The sequence below is a fragment of the Cherax quadricarinatus genome, chromosome 42, assembly GCF_038502225.1.
Source record: "Cherax quadricarinatus isolate ZL_2023a chromosome 42, ASM3850222v1, whole genome shotgun sequence".
In the NCBI taxonomy this organism is placed as follows: domain Eukaryota; kingdom Metazoa; phylum Arthropoda; class Malacostraca; order Decapoda; family Parastacidae; genus Cherax; species Cherax quadricarinatus.
Genome location: NC_091333.1, coordinates 7,336,818 through 7,355,871, shown reverse-complemented (window position 1 = coordinate 7,355,871; position 19,054 = coordinate 7,336,818). Strand labels below are relative to the sequence as shown.

The window sequence follows — 19,054 nt, the reverse complement described above, 5'->3', positions numbered from 1 at the left end:
ATTTTGAATGAATATAACAAGGATTAGATTTAGATTTTGCCATCGAAGTGGCTAGTTTACTGTGCACCCCATGTCCATCCTGTGGAGGGTAGCACAAGAGCATATGGATACATAAAAGGCCTAGGAACTAGGCCCCAGAAAGGCTACAAAGTGTACATTTGGATTTATATCTACAGTTCACTTATATGCTACAAACAAATTTAGGAAATTTGCTTAGTATATCTGGTATCTTATTTTCATTAATAAGATATCTTGACATGTCACATAGGTTATTATACTGTTTGTCTCTGTATTCCTCAATAAGTGGACAATTAAGCACATAGTGTTCAAGTGGAGTAAGAATGAATTGGAATGTGTTTAAGAGAAAATGGAAGCAGTGTGTCCAGAGAGAACGGTGGTGCAGTGAAGGCCCGACCCAGGTATTGATCTGTCTAGTCTCACCCCCCCTCTAGGGAGGTTCCTTGACGACGATAAAGGGGTTCTTGATCCTAGGAATTGGACTTGACCTCCCATGGATCGAACTTGATTGCCTGTCATTTTTCCCAGGCACTCTCTGACTGGCTAGCGCTCCTCTCCATTAACATAATAAGAGTTCTGTCAGTCTATATTTTATCCCGTCTCGTTTAATTCGTAAGGATTCAGGTTGAATTTATATGGGAGATTGCGTTTTCCATTGGTAAACCAATTATAAAACTGCATAAAATAGGAAAAAAGGAATGAAATTAGTGGCGGTAAAAGGTTATTTGGCCTCTCCCCGCTAGACTACTGCAGTGCCACTCACACATGCGCACCTCAGGCGCTCTGTGCCATGTATTACTATATAAACATTAACTCTTTTAGCAAAAATATTAAATGGTTTCAACTGAGCATCGCATAAGTTGCAAATCAGTTTGGTTCTCCAGGTGTTGATAATGCGGGTGTGGTGTTTCCGTGTAAATATTTCTATACTTAGCTTCCTTGTGTTCCATGAGGGTGAAGGGCGCCTGCGTCAGTCACTTGCACGCCATCTTTGCTTCGCTACTGATGACAATTCTCCCAGTTTGTGATTATGCGGTGGTAGGTGGACTTGGAGAACCCATAGCCGGAGTCATACCAGTTGTCGCCGTTATGCTCGCGAGGGAGAATCGGGCATGAGTGAGAATGTTCGTGCCTGCCGTGCCTGACGCCATGCACACAAATTCCTGAGACAAGACTGGGCGAGGCTCGCACCACAGCGGCCAGTGTTATGGTGGACGCTACCTTGTGGCTCTCAACTGTGGCCGCTACACACTCGTGCTTACCTGTTATCTGGTGTAACATCAACTAGCAAACATGACAGCCGAGAAGCAGATTTGTTTAGGCATTTGCGTGTGTCAGTTGGTAGCCATTTTGTCTGGGGTGTCTCTGCTCTACCTGGCAGTCATCGTTATTATTCCTTCGAAGGACGAACTGGGGATGGGTTTTCACAGGACGCCCATAATGTGTACGACAGTGGAGGCTAAAGACATAGCCTCGGGGAGTAAGAAGTTGTCGTGTGATTGGTCGACATGTGGAGAGTGGTGCTTGTCCAAGGGCTCTGGCAAATGCATGCAGATTCACGTCATGGTACGCAACAACGGCTCCAAAGTCAACTTTCGCGACTGCGTCGACATTGCTGACGACAACTGCTCGGCGCTTGATGTAAACGCAACCCAAGTTTGGTACTGTAAGAAGGGTCAGTGTAAAGATCTCACCGGCCTCTACTATTGTACAAAAGACGATGATAATGGCTGCAGCAACCTCACTCCAGCGTTTATTTGTCACAGCCGTAAGGTAGAGAGGACTCCAATCAAGTGCACAGAAGAAAAATGTGAAGAACGTCTTAACGGAGTATACTCCTGCAAGGCTGGTACGTGCCATCACCTCAAGGAGATCCACAAGTACTGGCGCGACTGTGAACGCAAGTGTACCAAGCTAGAAATGCGAGAGCGAAACGTAGTTATCTTCAGTCGTGAGAGACTTGTGGCCACAGCATGCTCGTCCATGGACTCGCCAGACAACAACACCCTCAACACCACTGCCAACATCGAGGCTGTCAGCTCGAGTCAAGAATGGCGGGACAAAAAACAGGTTCTACTCATTTTCTGCTCGTACGTGCAGAAGGTTACTGGCAAGAAAACATACGACTTACTGAGTGAAGATTGCTTCAACGCCACTCTAGCCAATGTAGAAGACGTAAGAGTCCTAAAGGATTACTTGCAGCTCCTCCAGCTCCACCAGAACCTTGGCAACCGCTCCGATTGGGTCATCCCGCCAGAGCACACACTCCGAGTCATGAACAACACTCAGCTACGCATAAACTCCGAGGGATGCGTCAACACACTACGTAAGGAATGCGCCGCCTTCTTCGAGACCCATGCTCACGACGGTTCTGATGGCATGACTCCAGACAGATATCCCTGCTACATCACCGACAAGAGTCAAGAGTTCGTCATTGGGAAATTCGACCCACAGTTAACCACCACCATCCTACTAGTAGCGACCATCCTACCTGGCTGCCTCTTCATACTGGCCTGTTCCTGCCTCTTCATCTGCTCCAAATCGGTAGGAGTGGACGACGAGGGGCACCTGAGATTGACACTTCTTCAGGCAGGGGGCGCAGGAGGTAACGCAAGCGAGCTGTGAGCCCACTCCTTGTCTCACGCTCATCAGTAGGTGTAGTAGCCCTCCGTATTGTTCCTTCTCCAGCACCGCCACCACCACTACTACTTCTACTACCACTACTACCAATAATAATAATACCACAACTAACGCTGCAACCATTGCCAGTCGCACCAGCACCCCCGCGCATTCACTTTCCAGAATTCATTAACTTAATTTACACACACATTCTCTTCATCGTTTACACTCTTATTTTCACCCCTCGCATCATTGTCCATGTCTTCAAACTATATTCTGAGAGCCAATGTATGTACAAAGAGGGTTATATAGCTTAGTACATATACCCTTAATTACTTTAATCCCTATATTTGGTATTAAAGTATTCTTGACTTCGGGTGTTTAGGTGACATGTAGCCTTAATAACCCTCGTGTAGACGATAGGTTTTAAACCTAATGAACCAACTCTTGCTCACCCAAATTATTATAATCATGGGGGAGCGCTAGACCCGTAGGATTATACAGCGCATGTGGGGGGAGGGGGTGGAAGGTATTCAGGCTCAATTCAGGGAACTGGAGCACAGATCCAATTCCCTGGGTCAAGAGCCCCTTACCAGCGTCAAGGAACCTCCCTGGAGAGGGTGCTCACCCAAAACCTCGCATTTCATATTTATACTAATCACTTTCCCCTCACCTCATCATTGATTCGAATTCACCTCTTCTTCCTCTTACTTTGTTATCCAGAGTTGTTTGTACGCTCACCATCGTTTACACACGTGCACGCACGCGTTTGGCACCAGGATAAAGCTCTAGTTTAGAAAATATGAATGAAAAATCGAAAAGATCCCAAGGTTTGCATCATGGCTAGTCCCGGAGCGAGAGAATTAAGTTGTTACAAAAGACTTAGCATATATCCTCCAGGTAAACTCCAGGTATACCTGACGAATGTAGAAAAGAGTACTAGGGGAAAGATGCTTATATACAAGGTACTCAGAATTTGGCAAGAGTTAAACAGCTAGAGACAAACTCAAAACATAATTTCAAGGGTAGGTATGATAAGGCCCATGAGAAAGAAGTCACTGTACCGTGGCTGGTACAATTCACCAGAAAACTCGCACTACTAAGAGCTACCTCTTAACGTTAAGGTCCATCTTGGACCACTGTGACTTGATTGGTGCAGGGCTGACCGAATTATGGATGAAGTCAGGAAGTAACAATGCCAGCGACTGTAGTTGAGGCGGGGGCCAGGAGCGAAGACTCGACCTCCTCTAGCCCCCTTCAGCCACATATACACGAGTACAGTGAATATACATACACACCCTTGAAGATATAAATTAGGGATGAAGGCTGAGGCACTATGCTGCCTGCTAGCAGGGCAATGTACCTTATTTTTGTCCTGTTTTCTGACAAAACTTACTAACCTAACGCCTTACGACGATGTTTCGATCCATCATAGGGCGAAACTTTGTCATGTAATAACTTTGCATCAGCAGACACAATCTAAAATGGGATGAGGGAAGCGTTACACCCGTAAAAGGGGGGAAGGATGGAGGCATTCAGGTTCGATCCAAAGGATGAGATGGATAGATACAATTCCTCGGAGGAGCCTCACTTGAGAGCTGGATGTTACAGTAGCAGCATCCTTGGTTTTGGTAGTATCCCACAGATAGGACTGAGTCTTGAATTAAACTAAGATAACTGTTCTTAGGCTCCAGGATGTACATGTTTATAGAGGGGCAACTGATATATCGGATCATTATTTAGTTGTAGCTACAGTTAGAGTAAGAGGTAGATGGGAAAAGAGGAAGGTGGCAACAACAAGTAAGAGGGAGGTGAAAGTGTATAAACTAAGGGAGGAGGAAGTTCGGGTGAGATATAAGCGACTATTGGCAGAAAGGTGGGCTAGTGCAAAGATGAGTAGTGGGGGGGTTGAAGAGGGTTGGAATAGTTTTAAAAATGCAGTATTAGAATGTGGGGCAGAAGTTTGTGGTTATAGGAGGGTGGGGGCAGGAGGAAAGAGGAGTGATTGGTGGAATGATGAAGTAAAGGGTGTGATAAAAGAGAAAAAGGTAGCTTATGAGAGGTTTTTACAAAGCAGAAGTGTTATAAGAAGAGCAGAGTATATGGAGAGTAAAAGAAAGGTAAAGAGAGTGGTGAGAGAGTGCAAAAGGAGAGCAGATGATAGAGTGGGAGAGGCACTGTCAAGAAATTTTAATGAAAATAAGAAAAAATTTTGGAGTGAGTTAAACAAGTTAAGAAAGCCTAGGGAAAATATGGATTTGTCAGTTAAAAACAGAGTAGGGGAGTTAGTAGATGGGGAGATGGAGGTATTGGGAAGATGGCGAGAATATTTTGAGGAACTTTTAAATGTTAAGGAAGAAACAGAGGCAGTAATTTCATGCACTGGTCAGGGAGGTATACCATCTTTTAGGAGTGAAGAAGAGCAGAATGTAAGTGTGGGGGAGGTACGTGAGGCATTACGTAAAATGAAAGGGGGTAAAGCAGCTGGAACTGATGGGATCATGACAGAAATGTTAAAAGCAGGGGGGGATATAGTGTTGGAGTGGTTGGTACTTTTGTTTAATAAATGTATGAAAGAGGGGAAGGTACCTAGGGATTGGCAGAGAGCATGTATAGTCCCTTTATATAAAGGGAAAGGGGACAAAAGAGACTGTAAAAATTATAGAGGAATAAGCTTACTGAGTATACCAGGAAAAGTGTACGGTAGGGTTATAATTGAAAGAATTAGAGGTAAGACAGAATGTAGGATTGCGGATGAGCAAGGAGGTTTTAGAGTGGGTAGGGGATGTGTAGATCAGGTGTTTACATTGAAGCATATATGTGAACAGTATTTAGATAAAGATAGGGAAGTTTTTATTGCATTTATGGATTTAGAAAAGGCATATGATAGAGTGGATAGAGGAGCAATGTGGCAGATGTTGCAAGTATATGGAATAGGTGGTAAGTTATTAAATGCTGTAAAGAGTTTTTATGAGGATAGTGAGGCTCAGGTTAGGGTGTGTAGAAGAGAGGGAGACTACTTCCCGGTAAAAGTAGGTCTTAGACAGGGATGTGTAATGTCACCATGGTTGTTTAATATATTTATAGATGGGGTTGTAAAGGAAGTAAATGCTAGGGTGTTTGGGAGAGGGGTGGGATTAAATTATGGGGAATCAAATTCAAAATGGGAATTGACACAGTTACTTTTTGCTGATGATACTGTGCTTATGGGAGATTCTAAAGAAAAATTGCAAAGGTTAGTGGATGAGTTTGGGAATGTGTGTAAAGGTAGAAAGTTGAAAGTGAACATAGAAAAGAGTAAGGTGATGAGGGTGTCAAATGATTTAGATAAAGAAAAATTGGATATCAAATTGGGGAGGAGGAGTATGGAAGAAGTGAATGTTTTCAGATACTTGGGAGTTGACGTGTCGGCGGATGGATTTATGAAGGATGAGGTTAATCATAGAATTGATGAGGGAAAAAAGGTGAGTGGTGCGTTGAGGTATATGTGGAGTCAAAAAACGTTATCTATGGAGGCAAAGAAGGGAATGTATGAAAGTATAGTAGTACCAACACTCTTATATGGGTGTGAAGCTTGGGTGGTAAATGCAGCAGCGAGGAGACGGTTGGAGGCAGCGGAGATGTCCTGTTTAAGGGCAATGTGTGGTGTAAATATTATGCAGAAAATTCGGAGTGTGGAAATTAGGAGAAGGTGTGGAGTTAATAAAAGTATTAGTCAGAGGGCAGAAGAGGGGTTGTTGAGGTGGTTTGGTCATTTAGAGAGAATGGATCACAGTAGAATGACATGGAAAGCATATAAATCTATAGGGGAAGGAAGGCGGGGTAGGGGTCGTCCTCGAAAGGGTTGGAGAGAGGGGGTAAAGGAGGTTTTGTGGGTAAGGGGCTTGGACTTCCAGCAAGCGTGCGTGAGCGTGTTAGATAGGAGTGAATGGAGACGAATGGTACTTGGGACCTGACGATCTGTTGGAGTGTGAGCAGGGTAATATTTAGTGAAGGGATTCAGGGAAACCGGTTATTTTCATATAGTCGGACTTGAGTCCTGGAAATGGGAAGTACAATGCCTGCACTTTAAAGGAGGGGTTTGGGATATTGGCAGTTTGGAGGGATATGTTGTGTATCTTTATATGTGTATGCTTCTAGACTGTTGTATTCTGAGCACCTCTGCAAAAACAGTGATAATGTGCGAGTGTGGTGAAAGTGTTGAATGATGATGAAAGTATTTTCTTTTTGGGGATTTTCTTTCTTTTTTGGGTCACCCTGCCTCGGTGGGAGACGGCCGACTTGTTGAAAAAAAAAAAAAAAAAACTGTTCTTAACCTGTAAATAAACTGATGATAATAACTCTTAGCCTGTAAATTAACCAGGTTAGGATAACAGCTACTAGCCTGTAAATTCGACATGGTGAACCAATGGAATGAGTTACAAGATATGGTAAGGTGGCTCAACCTCCGGAGACTGTGATGAATAGGTAATATGTAAATATATGTCGTGCCGAATAAGGAAAACTTGATATTTGGTCTTAAATAGCAACGCCATTCTTGCCGAATAGGGTAAGCTAAAATTTGTGTATAATTTCGCAAAAATTATTCTGAATCTAACGAAAAAAAATATATTTCATTGTGTTTGTTTATTATTAAATTATTGTAAACTTGTATAAAATGCATTTAGGTGGATTTAGGCTAAATTAAATTGCGCTTGTTATAATAAGATTAGGTAAGTTTTCTAAGGTTCTTTTGGTACAAAATCATTAATTTTTATATTAACATCAATAAAAAAATATATCTTTAAATGTACAAGAGAAAATTTTAGAAGGGGCTTAATTTTAAAAGAGTTCTTGTTAATTGACCAGTTTTACCTATTCGGCACGACGTGTATGTTTATTGTGGGTTCTTCCGTTGCACTTCATACGTTCATTTTTGAAGTTCATGTTACCTTTGAACAAAGTCAGCAGCGCCATCGCGTTTGTTCATGTCCACTTGTGCATAGAACTTCATCACTGTTTCGCCCTTTGTAGAGCTCCATCGACGTTTCACTCTTAAGAACTTCATTGGGCTTTTTTATGGTAATGGTTTATAAAACATGCTTAGGACACGTGCAACATATGAACATCCTTACTGTAGAGACGTTTCGCCCACCAGTGGCTTTATCAGTCCAACACAGAGAATAACCCTGGAGACTGGAAGACATGAACAAGTAGTTGGTGGTGATCAGTCTTTCAGCCTTGCAGGGAAGTGTCCAGTCTATCAGTCTACCTGGAGGGTGTTCCGGCTTCTTCAGTCGAGTACAGAAAGTAGGCAAGAGCAGTAGAGATGACATTTCTACTTTCTGTACTCGACTGAAGAAGTCTACTGTGCAGGCGAAGCGTTTCAACAATAAAGATATGGGTTTGGCCCTTGCAGGTTTTAGGTCACTTAATCTAAGTTATTTGTCTGCACACAACGTTAAAAAATTAACGTCAGCGGAGGCTAGGTGAACGTGTTGACTGGGAGCACGAAATCCACAAGGGATCATTTCTTACCCTCTTCCCATCATCTAAGTGAATGTTATGACTCTGTGAACGAGGGAAACGCCTTGATCAATGTGGTTACCATGGTAACATTGCCCTACTCAACACCTTTCAATTGTTACAGCTAGTGGGGAAGCTTTAAACCAGTAGGGGGAGCCCACATAGCACTTGGGGGGGAGGGGGGGGAAGGAGGGGGAAGGAGAAGTCTAGTTTCAACCATGGCTACATGGATCAAAAGCTCCTTCGCTTGCGTGTAGGGACCACTGCTCGAAGTATTGTGGCGCCAGCCACGGTATACCTGTCTAGACATTGTCTACCGGTCTACCTGCGGTCACTGGAGACTGGCTGGCCACTGGAGACTGGCTGGTCACTGAAGACTGGCTGGTCACTGGAGGCTGGCTGGTCACTGGAGGCTGGCTGGTCACTGGAGACTGGCTGGTCACTGGAGACTGGCTGGTCACTGGAGACTGGCTGGTCGTTCTCCAACTGTCGCTTTTTGGCTATGACTTTTTTTTTCTTTTTTTATCTGATCGTCAGCTACACAACAGAGCTGGTAATAGTCATATAAACTAAAAACAAATCAGTGACACTGTATTAACTGTACTGTTGTAAGTATAAACATTGTGTTACTTGCACTGGTTCAGTTTATTGGTTCAGTAGTAACGTCGTTTGACTCGTAACTAAAAGAGCTCGGGTCTGATCCTGAGGCTGGTGGAGACGGGCATGTTGCCTAAGAGAGAGATTTTGTTCGGGTTTTTTAACGCCGAAGGGTTAGCCTTCCACGATAACCCGTCGAGGGATTGTCTTATTTCCATTGGAGTCCTCAGGTCTTGTCCCATAGGATGCGACCCACACCAGTCGACTAACACCCAGGTACCTACTTGCTGGGTGAACGGGAGAACAGGTGTAACAAAATAATCCCAGTGTTTCTACCTTGCCGAGAATCGAGCCACACTGTGTGTGTGTGTGTGTGTGTGTGTGTGTGTGTGTGTGTGTGTGTGTGTGTGTGTGTGTGTGTGTGTGTGTGTGTGTGTGTGTGAAGCGAGAGCGGTGCCTACCAGGCCACGGACCCGTTTACAAACTGTTGGTGGTCGCATTCTGAAGCCTCAAAACGGGATTAAGTAACATTCATGCCTTTATTATCAAGTGAAAACGTCTCATACTCATTTCATTTATAAAAAAAAAGGCACAGTGTGACTGTAAACAGTCCAAGTCGGACCAAACCTCGTCGTAAGCTCCTCTCTTCTACGTGCGGGTTATTTGTGCAACATTTCATTTGCCACCATCATACCAAGTCCATACCAACACATTTTTTTTTATTTGAAAACTTCTTACCCTGCCCTAGTGTGATGTATAAACTTCCATAGCCATCTCTGTAGCCCTGGCTACTAAACTACCCTAGAAATTATGCTTGTTAGACTGGTCTTGTGCATCCTCACACGTGCATGATATCCATTAGTTTTGCTTGTGTTTCAGTATATCTTGACTTTGTACTCTAAAATGTGCTCGTATGTTGGCTGTTACTCAACATTTTCTAAACTGGTACTTGATCTTTGTAGTATTTTACTCGGGGTGGGGGGTGCTAAATGCATTGGTATTATATACCACTTGGGAAGTGGGAAGCAGTCAGGTTTAATCCGAGGAAAGGGAGGATGAGTCCATTGCTTTGGATTAAGAGCCCCTCTCCAGCACCTGGCACCTTCCTCCAGGGAGGCTCTTGCATACTCTCAGCTTGGTCTCACACACTCGCTGGGTGTTGTGCTCACTGGACTTTTATGTAAACTGGGAAAAACAGCACTAAATTACAGCATGTTTAGAACACCTTGAACATCAGTATCTTGTGAATGAGTCTGTTTCTCTAATGTTTAATGTGTGTGTGTGTACTCACCTATTTGTACTCACCTATTTGTGGTTGCAGGGGTCGAGTCTTAGCTCCTGGCCCCGCCTCTTCACCGGTTGCTACTGGGCCCTCTCTCTCCCCGCTCCATGAGCTTTATCAAACCTCGTCTTAAAACTGTGTATGGTTCCTGCCTCCACTACGTCATGTTCTAGGCTATTCCACTGCCTTACAACTCTATGACTGAAGAAATACTTCATAATATCTCTCTGACTCATTTGTGTCTTCAACTTCCAATTGTGGCCTCTTGTTTCTGTGTCCCCTCCCTGGAACATCCTGTCTTTGTCCACCTTGTCTATTCCACGCAGTATTTTATATGTCGTTATCATGTCTCCCCTGACCCTCCTGTCCTCCAGTGTCGTCAGGCCGATTTCCCTTAATCTTTCTTCATAGGACATTCCTCTTAGCTCTGGAACTAACCTTGTGGCAAACCTTTGTACTTTCTCTAGTTTCTTGACGTGCTTTATCAAGTGCGGGTTCCAAACAGGTGCTGCATACTCCAGTATGGGCCTGACATACACGGTGTACAGTGTCTTGAACGATTCCTTACTAAGGTATCGGAATGCTGTTCTCAGGTTTGCCAGGCGCCCATATGCTGCAGCAGTTATCTGATTGATGTGTGCTTCCGGAGACATGCTCGGTCTTATACTCACCCCAAGATCTTTCTCCTTGAGTGAGGTTTGCAGTCTTTGGCCACCTAGCCTATACTCTGTCTGTGGTCTTCTGTGCCCTTCCCCTATCTTCATGACTTTGCATTTGGCAGGATTAAATTCGAGAAGCCATTTGCTGGACCAGGTGTCCAGTCTGTCCAGGTCTCTTTGAAGTCCTGCCTGCTCCTCATCAGATTTAATTCTCCTCATTAACTTCACATCATCTGCAAACAGGGACACTTCTGAGTCTAACCCTTCCATCATGTTCACATATACCAAAAATAGCACTGGTCCTAGGACCGACCCCTGTGGGACCCCTCTCGTCACAGGTGCCCACTGTGATACATCATTACGTACCATGACTCGTTGTTGCCTCCCTGTCAGGTATTCTCTGATCCTTTGCAGTGCCCTTCCTGTTATATGCGCCTGATGCTCTAGCTTCTGCACTAATCTCTTGTGAGGAACTGTGTCAAAGGCCTTCTTGCAGTCCAATTATTATTATAATCAAGGGGGAAGCGCTAAACCCGGAGGAATATACAGCGCCTTGCAGTCCAAGAAGATGCAATCAACCCACCCCTCTCTCTCGTGTCTTACTTCTGTTATTTTATCATAAAACTCCAGAAGGTTTGTGACAGGATTTGCCTTCCGTGAATCCGTGCTGGTTGGCATTTATACTCTTGTTCAGTTCCAGGTGCTCCACCACTCTCCTCCTGATAATTTTCTCCATAATTTGTGTGTGTGTGTGTGTGTGTGTGTGTGTGTGTGTGTGTGTGTGTGTGTGTGTGTGTGTGTGTGTGTGTGTGTGTGTGTGTATATATATATATATATATATATATATATATATATATATATATATATATATATATATATATATATATATATATATATATATATATATATATATATATATATATATGTCGTGCCGAATAGGCAGAACTTGCCATCTTGGCTTAAATAGCAACCTTCATCTTGCCATATAGGACAAGTGAAAATTTGTGTATGCAATAATTTCGCCAAATTCATTCTAAACCAAACGAAAAAAATATATTTCACTGCGTTTGTTTAGTATTAAATTACTGTAAACAAATCTAAAATATATTTAGTTGGGTTAGGCTAAAATAAATTAATTTTGTTATAATAAGGTTAGGTAAGTTTTCTAAGATTCTTTTAGTGCAAAATTATAAACTTTTACATTAACATTAATGAAAAAAATATATCTTTAAACGTATAAGAGAAAATTTTAGAAAGGACTTAATTTTAAATGAGTTCTTGCTAATTGACCAGTTTTACATATTCGGCACGACATATATATATATATATATATATATATATATATATATATATATATATATATATATATATATATATATAATGTCGTGCCGAATAGGTAAAACTGGTCAATTAGTAAGAACTCATTTAAAATTAAGTCCTTTCTGAAATTTTCTCTTATACGTTTAAAGATATATATTTATGTAAAAATTAATAATTTTGTACCAAAAGAACCTTAGAAAACTTACCTAACCTTATTATAACAAGTTCAATTTAATTTAGCTTAATCCGTCTAAATATATTTTAGATAAGCTTACAAAAATTTAATAATAAACAAATATATTTTTTCTCGTTAGTTTCAGAATGAATTTTGCGAAATCATTGCATACACAAATTTTCGCTTGCCTTATTCGGCAAGAAGAGCGTTGCTATTTAAGCCAAAATCACAAGTTTTACCTATTCGGCACGACATTATATAGTGTGTAATACAATATAAACTATATATAGTATCCAACCTAGTGTTTCTACTATACCATAAAACTTAAACCACCACAGTCTACTAAAAGGTGGGTCATAATAGGTGTTTTACAGTGTAATTACTGTGATAGATGATAGTGTTTGTAGTGTCCTCAGTGGAGGTTAGTGTAGGGTAGGTAGTGTTGACTTGTGTTCATAGCTTATATTTCCACCCCACACATTACCGTGTTGTGATATTGTTGCACTTTTAGTAGTAATGTGTAGCATTGTTAATATGAATTAACGTAATAATAAATATAAAAGTATTAGACATCTCTGCTTAAAGGAACTTTGCCTAAGGTATGTTTTTTTTTTGTCTTTTTTTTATTACTGCGTGTGTACTCGCCTATATATGGTTGCAGGGGTCGAGTCTCTGTACCTGGCTCTGCCTCTTGGCTTCAAGGCCCTTGTCATACATTATATATGCCTCGACCACTTCATTCTTCAGATCGTTCCACATCCTGACTAAAACTGGAGAAATACTTCCTAACGTCCCTGTGACTCCTCTGTTTTTAACTTCCACCTGTACCCTTGTGTTCCTGTTTCCCATCTCTCAAACGGTCCCTGTCCACCCTATCAATTCTTTAGTATTTTGTACTTAATCATATCACCAATAGTCTTTCTTTCCTCTAATGCCATCAGGTATAGTTCCCATAACCTCTCTCATATTATTATTATTATAATCAAGGGGGAAGCGCTAAACCCGGAGGATTATACAGCGCCTGGGGGGGGATGTGGAAGGCATTCAGGCTTAATTCGGGGAACTGGAGCACAGATCTAATTCCCTAAATCAAGAGCCCCTCACCAACATCACGGAACCTTCCTTGCCTGGAGTTTACCTGGAGAGAGTTCCGAGGGTCAACGCCCCCGCGGCCTGGTCTGTGACCAGGCCTCCTGGTGGATCAGAGCCTGATCAACCAGGCTGTTGCTGCTGGCTGCACGCAAACCAACGTACGAGCCACAGCCCGGCTGATCAGGAACTGACTTTAGGTGCTTGTCCAGTGCCAGCTTGAAGACTGCCAGGGGTCTGTTGGTAATCCCCCTTATGCAGATGACACCCGAATCTGCATGACAGTGTCTTCCATTGCAGACACTGCAAGGCTCCAGGCGGACATCAACCAAATCTTTCAGTGGGCTGCAGAAAACAATATGAAGTTCAACGATGAGAAATTTCAATTACTCAGATATGGTAAACATGAGGAAATTAAATCTTCATCAGAGTACAAAACAAATTCTGGCCACAAAATAGAGCGAAACACCAACGTCAAAGACCTGGGAGTGATTATGTCGGAGGATCTCAACTTCAAGGACCATAACATTGTATCAATCGCATCTGCTAGAAAAATGACAGGATGGATAATGAGAACCTTCAAAACTAGGGAGGCCAAGCCCATGATGACACTCTTCAGGTCACTTGTTCTATCTAGGCTGGAATATTGCTGCACTCTAACAGCACCTTTCAAGGCAGGTGAAATTGCCGACCTAGAAAATGTACAGAGAACTTTCACGGAGCGCATAACGGAGATAAAACACCTCAATTACTGGGAGCGCTTGAGGTTTCTAAACCTGTATTCCCTGGAACGCAGGAGGGAGAGATACATGATTATATACACCTGGAAAATCCTAGAGGGACTAGTACCGAACTTGCACACGAAAATCACTCACTACGAAAGCAAAAGACTTGGCAGACGATGCACCATCCCCCCAATGAAAAGCAGGGGTGTCACTAGCACGTTAAGAGACCATACAATAAGTGTCAGGGGCCCCAGACTGTTCAACTGCCTCCCAGCACACATAAGGGGGATTACCAACAGACCCCTGGCAGTCTTCAAGCTGGCACTGGACAAGCACCTAAAGTCAGTTCCTGATCGGCCGGGCTGTGGCTCGTACGTTGGTTTGCGTGCAGCCAGCAGCAACAGCCTGGTTGATCAGGTGCTGATCCACCAGGAGGCCTGGTCACAGACCGGGCCGCGGGGGCGTTGACCCCCGAAACTCTCTCCAGGTAAACTCCAGGTATGTGTGCTGGGAGGCAATTGAACAGTCTCGGGCCCCTGACACTTATTGTATGGTCTCTTAACGTGCTAGTGACACCCTTGCTTTTCATTGGGGGGATGGTGCATCGTCTGCCAAGTCTTTTGCTTTCGTAGTGAGTGATTTTCGTGTGCAAGTTCGGTACTAGTCCCTCTAGGATTTTCCAGGTGTATATAATCATGTATCTCTCCCTCCTGCGTTCCAGGGAATACAGGTTTAGGAACCTCAAGCGCTCCCAGTAATTGAGGCGTTTTATCTCCGTTATGCGCGCCGTGAAAGTTCTCTGTACATTCTCTAGGTCGGCAGTTTCACCTGCCTTGAAAGGTGCTGTTAGTGTGCAGCAATACTCCAGCCTAGATAGAACAAGTGACCTGAAGAGTGTCATCATGGGCTTGGCCTCCCTAGTTATGAAGGTTCTCATTAGTGCCATTTGTCTCCTTTCTTAAAAATTAGGACTACATTTGCTATCTTCCACACCTTAGGCAGTTGCCCTATGTAAAGTGATCTGTTGACAATGATTGTTAGGGGCGCACCAAATACCTCTGCTCCTCTCAGGATTTACGGATATTTTCTGGTCCCACTTCCTTGAAGGTATCTAGTTCACACAATAGTTTCTTCACCTCTTCTCTGTTTTGCTCCGTGCAAAGTGCTCACTAGACACTGCTTGGTTCGCTGATAGCCTTCCTCTCTTCTCTGAGAATACCTCCCTATATTTCTTGCAGAGCTCCTCACCAACTTCTTGGTCATTCTTTGTGAGCTCTCCTACTCCTTCAGCCTGATTGCCTGGTCCCTTACTGTTGTCTTCCTCCTGATGGGGCTATATAAAAACTTTGGATCAGATTTGGCTTTCGGTGCTGTGCCATTCTCGAATTGTGTTAAGCCTCTTACTTACCCATGCATATTTGTTTCTGGCCCTTCTGTTCAGTTCATTGCATTTCTGCATTCTTATTTTTTTTTCCATCCTCGAGCACATTTAGCTTTGGTGCCTCTGCACCTCTGGGTGAACCACAGGCTCACTTTGCTTTTCCAATTGCTTTTGCTGCTCTGTATGAATTTGTCCTCTGCCTCCCTGCACTTTCCTTCCACATATTCCATCTTATTCACTACCTTCCCTTCTAGTTCCCTTTCCCTCTGCACCTCATTCAGGAACTGTCTCATACCTGCCCATTATGTTTCTCTTGGTCCTTCTCTCCTCCTTTAGCCTCTCTTCATAGTTCACACCCCTAACCTCTGGAACTAGTCTCGTTCCATACCTCTGCATTTTCTCCAGTTTCTTACATACTTCCCTTAGGTGGGTTCCATATTAGTGCTTCATACTCCAAGATGGGCCTGACATTTGTTGTTGCATAAAGTACATGTATGTGTGTACTCGCCTAATTCTGGTTGCAAAGGCCGAGTCATAGCTCCTGGCCCTGCCTCTTCACTGGTTGCTACTAGGTCCACACTCTCCCTGCTCCATGAGCCTTGTCATACCTCTTCTTAGAGCTATGTATGGATCCTGGCTCCACTACCTCACTTTCCAGACTATTTCACTTCCTGACAAATCTATGACTGGAGAAATGCTTCCTAACATCCCTGTGACTCATCTAAGTCTTCAGCTTCCAATTGTGACCTTGTTGCTGTGTCCCATCTCTGGAACATCCTGTCTCTGTACACCTTGTCGATTCCTCTCAATATTTTATACGTCGTTATCACGTCCCCGCTATCCCTCCTATCGTCCAGTGTTGTGTAGATTTCCCTTAACCTCTCCTCGTAGGACATGCCCTTTAGTTCCAGGACTAATCTCTTATTTCCTGACGTGCTTGGCTAGGTGTGGGTTCCAAACTGGTGGTGTGTTTGTGTTTGTGCACATGTGCATGCATGTGTTCATTTGTGTGCACACACAAATATGCACTCATGCACACACACACACACACACACTGTGTGCCATTCGTAAGTTTTAGATTATAGAATAAATTTTAATGTTTAACTGATATTGTCTGATTAGTTAATGAAACACTGAATGATATTTAGATATACATACATAAATACAAGCACATATGCATCAACTGATTTAAACTTTACCACATTATTATTATTATTATTATCAAAAAGAAGCGCTAAGCCACAAGGACTATACAGCGCTGCAGCTTTACCACAAGAACATTATAAATTGTCTTCCTCTATTCAATTCGATCCCTCGTTAAGATTTTAATTTTGTTTTTCAGCATCTAAGGAACCTGTTCAGTTTGACGAACTATTGTGACGGTGCACGCGACCAAGCGACTACACCCTCATCCCTAACCAGTGAACCAGGGACTGTCTCACCTCCAGCCAACCAGCCACTACTCTTATCTTCAATCAGAAAACCATTGGCTGTAGGCCTGCTTTGGCCTCCATCTCGGACTCTGCAGTTTAAAGTCTTCAAATTCTTGATCGATAATCACATCAAAATATTTTTTAAAGTGATAGTTTTCTTCCTGTTATACATTTAAGTAACATCTGCTTACATAATTAAAATCTATTACAGCATTTTAGCATTTGGCTATTTGACATAGTGCATAAGATATATGCTATAACCTTAGAGGAAGCTTTCACTGATTCAAGCTTTGATTCTTTAGTGAAAAAATGGGTTAATCTCAAAAAAACAAAAAACAAAAAAAAACAAAAAAATAAACCGGAAAAATATTAATTGTGGATGCAGTATATTGAGACTTGCATTGTTAGGTGCAAACTATTGATACTTGCATTGTTAGTTTCCAGGTCATTATTCAACAATTACTTGGAATGCACTCAGCATCCAAGGACTAGCACTTTCACCTTTGACGGCTTGATCCAAGCTTTATCATACACCTAAGGTACAGTGTTGAGCCTAGCAATAGCAGCAGGTACATCAGGACAAATCAAATTAGAAGCAGTGGGTAGAGAGATAATTAGTATCAGCCATTTAAAAAAAAAAAAAAAAAAGGCAACATTCAAAATTATTAAAATTCATAGCAAAAAATTTTTTATAACGCTTTAGTATACTTGTATGAAACACCATCCCATCTTGCGCTTTTTGCTAGGGGAAAAACACCCCATTATTTACAACTTTATATACAGTACAGCTAATTTTTCAATCAAATTTCAGATCTCTTTAGGCAAGGTAGAAACCTAATACAAAAAGTAGTGACAAAATTGACAATACATAATATGTACTGTACATTAAAGCTTGTATTTACATATGTAAGCATTCACAGTCCATGATTAAAGAAAAATTAATAATTTCCAAAAACTACACTATAAACTGTGTACATTGAACTCCTTGTGCTCTCATACTTAAAAATATTTTATTGTAAATATATATTTTTAAAGTGCCTAGTCCCATTTACATTTGTAGTATAAATAAGATTGGATTTGTACAATGTTTAATATATGAACTAATTATAACTTGATGAAGAATGCACTGGTGTGATATCTATTATAATAAAAGTTTGTCTCATTACCACTGTACATAAAGTTAACAAAATCGTCCTTCACTTCAGGTTTAAATATGCTTTTTTGTATTAAGCTTTAAAGTGTATTCTGCTTTGTTAGTATAAAGCTTATTTAGGTTTCATCCCTCTCAACCTTCAGTATCCCAAATTATACAGTGGAGATATAACTGTAGATACTGTAGTGCTCTACCTTAACCTGTCGTTAGGTAATTCTGCCATATTCTTACCTGTTATCTAACACTGCATCAGTACAGCTTCTCCAGATTCAAGCTTAGAGTTAGCTTCATAGTACATCTGAAGACACAATGAGTGACGAAGAGGAGCAAACCTTCCTTGAGAAGTTGAAATACTACGTCACTCTCACTCTTGGGACAACAGCATGTATCTCATCGTTTGTTTTCATGTTTCTGATCCCATGGGTATTGGACCCATCTATATCTACACTTGTGGCCAACTTTGATCCAGAGCCAGTTGTGTGTAAAAGTATACAATCGGACCATCTAGTGGGAATGAAAAATTGCTCGTGGTCCTCGTGCAAGGAAGGTTGCACAGTAGATCAATATGAATGTGACCAGATCTATATCAACTACATGCATCTTCCTTTTGCAAGCTACGAAGGACAGGAGATAGATGACGATGACGAGTTTTGGGTCGGTCGTGGCATTCCACTCTTCATCAACATTAAAGCTTGTGGGTACCCTCCTGGTACAAACTGCTCCATCTTTGCTGATGTTTATAGCCCCGAGGGCTCCATATTTCCTTGCTACTACTCTCGAGCAAACCCTGACATGGTCATCACTAACTATGACTGGGACACTGAGGTTCAGAACATTATAATGGCTCTTCTCATCCCTAATCTACTGAGTGGTCTCTCTCTTGGAGTGGTGAGCTACTGGTGGTACCCAGGATGCCAGAAGAAACGCTGTCAATACCAACTACCGCCAGACCAAGAAGATGCCTCCTCTAATAATGCAAATGATGATGATGATGAAAACAGTGAAAAAGGAGATGATGATGGAGAGGAAAACGATGGATCTAACAAGGAAGAGAGATGTGACAAGATGAATAGATCCCAAGAAGAGGAAAAAGACCGT

The 19,054-nt window shown here is 42.3% G+C and overlaps 1 protein-coding gene across 2 annotated transcripts; it reads left to right on the top strand.

Annotated features, from left to right (window-relative positions):
* Nucleotides 1-878: 878 nt before the first annotated feature.
* Nucleotides 879-17,263, top strand: LOC128695621 (uncharacterized). Of its 2 annotated transcripts, none has more exons than XM_053786347.2 (2): nt 879-2,669; nt 16,713-17,263. In XM_053786347.2, the coding sequence occupies exon 1, from the start codon at nt 1,312-1,314 to the stop codon at nt 2,641-2,643; it is 1,332 nt and encodes a 443-aa protein (XP_053642322.1). In that variant the 5' UTR covers nt 879-1,311; the 3' UTR covers nt 2,644-2,669; nt 16,713-17,263. The 2 variants fall into 2 exon arrangements, with proteins under 2 accessions (XP_053642322.1, XP_053642321.1); XM_053786346.2 differs by having other exon boundaries at nt 882-2,623.
* Nucleotides 17,264-19,054: the final 1,791 nt, after the last annotated feature.